The 7,384-nt window shown below is 62.5% G+C and overlaps 1 protein-coding gene across 1 annotated transcript in view; it reads left to right on the top strand.

Annotated features, from left to right (window-relative positions):
- The first annotated feature begins 7,113 nt into the window (after positions 1-7,113).
- The window catches only part of TSHZ3 (teashirt zinc finger homeobox 3), a 66,001-nt gene continuing 65,730 nt past the window's right edge, over positions 7,114-7,384 (top strand). Inside the window, exon 1 of the mRNA XM_019644226.1 lies at positions 7,114-7,370. Within this exon, the coding sequence (XP_019499771.1) occupies positions 7,114-7,370 (257 nt within the window). The remainder of the gene's footprint in view (positions 7,371-7,384) is intronic.

Raw genomic sequence — 7,384 nt, forward strand, 5'->3', positions numbered from 1 at the left:
CAAATGCCCGTTCTTTCTAGAAGGCAGGAGGCCTGTGCCGGCCCCGCCTTCAGCAACTCCCCCTCTGTTTCTTGGGCCCTACTCCAAGCACCGCTTGGACCCTCAGGGGCACCCACCTCACCCATTCAGACGCCTTTGTCTTCAGGGAGCCTGACCCGGGGCTGCAAGTGAGGCGCCATTACTGGACAACTGCTGTGTGTCAGGCTCTGCACCAAAGACCCCCGTCTCAGGGCAGCCCCTGGCACCTGGGAGGTGGGCACTCAGCCAGTGGCACTCCCTTCTCTCAAACTCTGGTCTGACCAGAAAGCTCCCAGTTTGGGGCCCAAAGAAGCAGAGGCTTCAAAAGGCATCTCTAGCTTGATAGATCTTCCTCCAGGGGTCCCTGCTGAACGCTTCAGATGGGGAGTCCCTGCCCATCTCAGAGAGTGGGGGCAGTCTGCCCCAGGCCCCACGGCGTTAGGGCCGCCAGCGCTGGCACGGTACTACCGCTCGGAGCTTCCAGGCCCCTGTGGCGTGCCTGTGCCGTGCATTTGTCCAGAGTAGACCCCTGAGAGCTTGACCCTCCCATGCTGCTGCCGGGCTCCCCGCCCCGCCAAGAAAAACGGACTCTCCCCCTTCTCCCCTCACTGCCTCCCCTTCTTGAGCCTGGCTGCGCCTCAGATAGGGCGGGCCGTCCTCAGAGGTGAGCAGCTTGCTGTTCACTGAGACAGGAGTGGCCCCTTGATACGTTGCATGAGACTGGCCCATTTTCCAGTCTCGTTTTCCAGGCCGGCAGGTGAGCCCCGAGGAGGACGGAGGAGGGTTTGTGGGCTGCCTCCCTGCCACGCAGGGCTCCCTTCCCGGCCGTGCTGCCTGCAGGCCACGGGCCTTCTAGTGGGAGCCCCGGGCCCTGGCATTCCAGTCAGCAGGGACAGACGCGTGTCTAGAAAAGCATGGGTCCCTTTCTTTGTACCTGCGCCGACCTGTCAGCGGCGGTTTTCCCAGTGTCTCCAGCAAGGCTGCTCTTCAGCCAGACACTCCTGAAAACCTTATTGGTGCAAAAGCTTCTCATGAACTAACAGAAATATATTTGGGCAACATGTTTCGAAGGTATTGATAATATCTGTAAGGTGATCACAGTCAAAATCGACTCTCTCAAGTTTGTATTCAGTACTTAAGACTTTTTTTCTATGTGTGTTTCCAAACGGTTATTTAGTCAGCCTGAGGCCACACTCTGAGAGCAACACCCCCCCACACGCCAGAGTGCACTGCACCTGGGCAGGCTTCCGCTGCGCCCTCTCTGGGCCCCAGAGGCAACCTGGACGACTGTTTCCATGGATGACCTTTGCCGANCACCCCCGTGTCCAGTGGGAGGATGGCTGCAGGGGACTGACTCACAGAGAGGTGCCAGGAGGGTCTTGGGGTGGAAGCCAGGCTTGCGGGCAGCCTGACCCCCTGGGCACCCTTGTGGCTGGGAGGAGAGAGGGGCTCAAGCACCCCCAGAGGGTGTCAGTGGGACCTGACTCAAGTCGCATCCACATGGAGAAAACATGCTCTTCCCACTCCACGGTAGAGAAGGAGCCCCGGTGAAAAGCTCAGTGTCCTTTAAGTCTACAGGGCCAGGGGACCCCAGGGTACCTGGCACCCGGTGATCATAACAGGGGCTCAGCTCTCAGGCCAGAGCGCCCTTTCCTGTGCTGCCAGAGGTCAGCCTGTCTTCAGAGCTGCCTCCTTTGTGTGCACTTATCCCCATGCCTTTCCTGGCTGGGCGTCTACATCCTGGGCTGTGCCATGTGCACGTCCCTGCTTGCCCCTCTGCGCACTCGGGACCCAGGGGAGGAGCTCTGCCTGCTCAAGCGCTTCCCAGGGGCCAGGGTCCTACAGCTGAGCCAAGGTTTGCAGCCCCAGGCAGGCCCAGGCCCTGGCCCTGGGGTGCCCCAAACTAGGTCCCACTCCCAGAACCCTGGGCTGCGGCCCCCGCCTGGGTGCACGGTCCTCTGCTGGGAGCAGATTGGATGGGTCTGCTCCAGAAGTTCATTACTGGGGGGCTTTGGGGAGGGCGGCAGTGGTCCAGGGTTATGTCACAGCAGCAAACACAATTGTAGCGAAGTGCTCGCTTTGCTGGGAGAACCCAGGGAAGGCAGTTGGGGTGGAGGGGCTGGCGCTCTTAAACCCTTCCTTGCTCTGGCCACCTGCCTCTGCAATCCATCAGCACTCCAGGTGCGCGACCTCCGGTCGCTGCAGCGCATCGTGTCTCCCAGGCCAGCCCTGAGGGCACCCTGGCCACCTCCGCCCTGCGCCCCCACTGCCCCTCTTGTCCGTGGGGCAGAGCCCCCGCGCCCGCGGTCCCGCCTCCAGAGGGCGCTGGAGGGGAGGTGGTTCCGAGGGGGAGACACGGGACTCCACCCCTAACCCTCCCCCACCCCACCCCCGCCTAATTTGAATATTTCACCGGCTGCCGGAGGTCTGGTCAATTTATCATGCAAATGCTGGTGCCCTCGCGCCGGAGAGGAGCCGGCGCCCGCGCAGGAGAGCGGCGCCCCATTGGTGGCCCAGACAGAGGCATTTGTAATATTTTTCTTTGGGCATTAGAGTCATTTACCAATGCCATCTCTGCAACTCCAGGCACTGCATCATAAGCCACTTAAAGGGTTTTATTGGCAGCTTTGAAACTTCTTCACACGTTCTTTTATTTTAAACCAAGTGCCAACCTGTTTCTGACCTCCCCTCCCCCCACCCAACAAGCGGCAGCGACTGAAAGTAGTTTGTTCCCTCGCGACCTGGGCGCTGGGCGGCTGCCCCGCCTGGTCACTTGCAGGAGGAGTAGACCTCTTGGGGGTGAGCGTTTGGTGGACCGGAAGTGAATAACCTTTGCGAATTCGTATGGGGGTCATGGAGGGACTGATAAGGAGAGAAAATACAACAAGAAACCAGAGAGAGAGGAGGAGGGAGGGAGGAAGACGATGGAGGAGAAGGAAGATTCGGAGCTCTACTGCTAGGCGCACAGACTCGGAGCTGTCTGAGCCCCGAGGTCAGAGACCATCTGCATACAAAGGATGTGACCCTCTGACCACCCTGTCCCCAAGCACTCCAGCTCTCCCTCTCTGGGAATGCAAGTGACAGGCACCGAATTTGAAGAGATAAACGAGAAGGAACGAGGTCCCAGCCCGTGTCCCCCTGGTGTGATCTGCCCCACTGAGAACTGCGCGTAGCCTTCCCTCCCGAATTCTGGGACAAACCCAAACCAGAATGGAGACGACGGAAAGGAGCAGGGTGGGGGGAGGAAAGGAAACGAGATTCTTTCTCTTCTTGCAAATTCCCTGGCTAGTCAGCGAGGTCCCCAGGCTTGCAAAGCTGGGCTGTGTGGGGGTTAAGGACCGCGTCCCCTGGTTCCCTGCCCTGGAGGAGCTGAGCGCAGCCGGCCCCGGGCTGCCCACGCGGGGACTCAACACACGCGGGTGCCGGCCGCTCCTGTGCCGCGGGAGAAGGCTGGGCGCCCCTGCCTTCCAGCTGCCAGCCGGGCGAGAGCCCCACGCGGCTGCAGCCCTCTCAGTGTAAGTTTTGGTTTTGGGGTTTTTTTTTTAGTTTTTTTTTTTAAGCTCTTCCCAAATGGTTCCCAAAAATCCATTTCACCCAGAGTAGGAAAAAACACGCCTTGCTGCTCGAATAATTCGGGAAACTCACCAGGAAACTCAAGTCGTCGCGTGGGATTTGACAAAAGAGTGTTTGCCGGTGACGCGCCTCCAAGACGGACTTCGTGCCTATCTGTGCCGCTTAGACGGACACACAGACTTATTTTATTTACTTAATCTTCGGTCTCCTTAAAAGTTTTTTTGCAAGTTCGGTAAATGATTGAGCTTGAAAGAGAATTACGGACGAGAGAGTAGGATCTAAAATGGGCTCCGCCACAGGGAGATGCGGGGCCGGGGAGGGCAAGCCACGCGCCCCGGGAACCCCAGAAGGAGATGGGTGTGCAGGCGCCCGAGGCCGGGGAACCGTGGTCCCTCCCCCCCGCTTCCTTGTTAGGTGTATAGTTTTTGTTTCAAGACGTTCATGACTGCCTCAAAACCCTGAGTTGTTAAAAAAATGAGTGACGGACAAGGGGGACCTGCTGGCCCGGCTTCCTGAAGGACTTGACCAGGTCGGCTTCCACCCAAAGTGCTTGGTGTCCAGCCCACGCAGTTCAGGGCCGGGGGCAGCCTGGCTCGGCTGCACCCCAGCAACCACGGGCATCAGTGCAACCGGGAATGCTGCTTTTCTTTTTTTCTTTTTTTTTGCCATTGAATCGAATGGTTCTGGAGGGCATGGATTTCAGTGTGCGTAGCTGGCAAAGTTGGGCCAACCTCTGTGCCCTGAGCTACAAGAAATGTATAAAGCAGGGAGCCTGGCGGAGGGAGGGAAAGGTTGGGCGGCGCCTGCTCCTGAGCCCTGGGGGAGGGGCGGGCACTGGTACCCCCGCCACCTATTCTGGACCTAGGGCCCAGAGTAACCTTCTATTCTTAGGTTGCCCCCCCCCCAGCTCACACCCAGGCGCCCCATGATGCAGCTCCCCCAGGCCCCACACAAGTGGCATTATATACAGTTCCGATTTTCTAAGGTTTATTTCACGTCAAGCTGTAAAAGTTTTGGGGAGAACTTACAGACAAAATATCTGGTTCCATAAAACAAAGCTACCAGAAAAAGAGAAATGTACTTTTAGCAAACAATTTACCGCCTGGCAAGCGTTTGACCCCCCAGGTCCAAACCCTAAGCGCTTGGGCAGAGGCAGAGAGGTCCAGGCCCAATTCCTGGGAGCTGTGTGCAGGTGGCAGCAGTCAGCTTCGCTCCTCCTGCCCAGCCACACTGCGGTGTGGGGAGGGGCGTGCGGGGCGACCCCAGGCGCAGAGGCGCAGGCAGGTGCTGGCCGGAGAGCACCTGCACTGCCGAGCAGAACGGGCTCCCGGGCGGCCCGTCGCCAGGCGGGGCCCTCTCACCTTGAAATGAGGTGCAGGGTCCCCTAGCGGACTACCTAGGTGCCCTGTCTCTCCAGGGGGCGCGGAGAATCTCTCTCCGAGGTGCGGGCTGAGAGCCCTGGGTTCCCAGGACCCCAGCCCACCCACAGCTCCGGCGGCCTTCTTTCCTGAAGTCGCTTCCCTCATTGGCCATCCCAGATCAGGACGCATTTCAGCCTAGTTCTGGACAGGCGGGCTGTCACCTGCTCCCCTCAAGAGCGCTTTGAACACAACCCGCACCGCTCCAGGCCCGCAGGAACTTCCGGACTCCCGCAGGACGCGTGGCGGCCACGCCCCCGCCCTTGCATCCCGCGCTGAGCGGAGCCCCGCCCGAGTCCGCCTCCCTTTTCCTTCCTAACTCTACCCCGACCCCTGGGGCTCAGGTCAGCCAAGGGCAGGCACTCCCCAGGGGTCCCAGGTGGGCCCAGGGGCTGGGGCCGGGCCCTGGAGTTCTGAGACTGAAGTCAGGGTTCGAACCCCTGATCCGATGAAGAGGTATTTGGGAGCCCGGTTGCTGACCTGGGCTCTGCGCCCCGCCACGGCGGAGGACCGGGGTCCCTCTGGGCCCAAGGCAGTCTTGGGGCTCAGGCGTTGTTTGCATGGTCCCTGGGAATTTTCTGGGACCTAAACGTTGCCGCCTAGGTGCGGGGAGAGCCACCTGGTCGCAGTGGGAGCCGCTATGAGCGATTGCCACCGCGCGGCTCCTGTGTCCCTGCGCTGCCCCTCAGCCGGCTTCTCCTCCTTTTATTTTTCAGAGTTTAAAATTTACTCCCAGAAACGGGCACCTCCCCGGGGTGGGAGCATCTAATCGGCCTAGGCGGTTACTCTGTGGTGGGTCGTGCACTCAGAAGCCAGCAGGTGTTTATGGGGACGCACAGCTGCTGTTGCCTCTCAAAGGTGCGTGCAGCTCGTCGCCGTGGGGTGCAAAGGGGTCTACCCCGTGTCGCTTCCACAGAACCGCAGCCCCTCCGCCAGGCGCTGGCGTGTTGGCCCTCGAGTCTAGCGCGAGAACAGCGCGGCCGTGGGAGGCGGTGCGCGAGGCCCGTACCCACGGCGACTGGAGCCGTCCTTCCCGCGGGAACCAGCCCACCGCGCGCCGCCGCGGCGGTGCCTGGCATCCCTGGAATCGCGCGGACCTCGGCGCTCGCCCGAGAGCCCGGCCTGGATGTAACTCGCCGGTGGCGGTGCCAGCAGACGCACTGGTGTAGTGGACTCAGGGGCAGAACTCACCAGGCCCCGGACCGGAGTATTTGCAGTAGGAATCGAGTCGGGTGAGAGGCCAGGTACAGCTGCCTCGCAGGTGCCGAGGTCCCGCGTGCGCCCTTCCCCTGCAGTTCTTGGTGGGGGGTCGAGGGGGGGGGGTTGGCAAGACAGGCCCTTTGGACTGGCCACGCTGATCAGGGACAGATGTGAAACTGCTTGTCCTCTGGGCCGTGCAGGGGGGTGGGCGGCCGAGGGGGGAGCCAGACGCGAAGGCGCAGGCACTGCGGCCCCAGCCAGGCCAGCGCCCGGGGAGAGCGGCGCCGGGGGCTCCCCGCCCGGCCCCGGCCTCGCGGACGCACGGCCCTGCCCTGTCCCCCGCTGTGAACGACTGAATTACAGACGCACTGCCACCTGGACACCATTTCTCCCTAAATCGAGCCCGCGGTTCTCACTGGGATCCCTTTTCTTCCCCGTCACTCCTCACTGTCAGGCCTTGTCACGCCGCAGCCAGGCGGGCCTGGCAAAGTTTCGGCTCCAGACTTCCCGGGTAAGACCTGCCCGGCGACCTCGGAGCCCCGGGCTCGGCCGGGACGCGGCGGGCTGAAGCCCCTCGTCACGGCAGCTCCCGGGCTCACCCCGCGCCCGGTGCGGGTTTGGGAAGCCGCCTTCCTTGTCGCCCGCGCCACACCCAGGCCGCGGGAAGGGGCAGAGGCCTCGTGCGAGGCCAGGGCCGCGCTGACACCGTCCCCTCGGCCGCCCCATCCCTACGACGGTTTACAGAGCCGGTCGCGTTTTGAGGTCCCGACATGGAAGGGGTGCTGTGGCTCCGTGTTCCCCGCAGAGATCCGGGTTCCAGGCGCGCCCAGGGGGCCAGGCCGGGCGGCGCGGGCGCAGTGTGCCTCCGCGGGGCCCGCGTGGTGCGTGACGGGCTGTCGCCGCGATGTGCGGCTCGGTGACACTGATGGATGCGCCGGTGGCCGGACGGACAGATGTTAGGGCGGGTCGCGCCGCGCGGCGCCACGATCGGGCGGCGGCTGCGGGCGGCACGGAGGCCGGAGCTCAGGCCGCGGCCGGCAGGGGGAGAGGGCGCGGGGAGCCGAGGTCTGGACAGCGGCTCCGGGAAGGGCAGGAAGCGGCGGCGGCGCGGATCCGGGCGAGACTCGCTGCCTCCCGCGCGCGGCGCTCGGCCCGGGGAAGGTGAGCCGGGGCGG

The sequence above is a fragment of the Hipposideros armiger genome, unplaced genomic scaffold, assembly GCF_001890085.2.
Source record: "Hipposideros armiger isolate ML-2016 unplaced genomic scaffold, ASM189008v1 scaffold_4, whole genome shotgun sequence".
Lineage (NCBI taxonomy): Eukaryota > Metazoa > Chordata > Mammalia > Chiroptera > Hipposideridae > Hipposideros > Hipposideros armiger.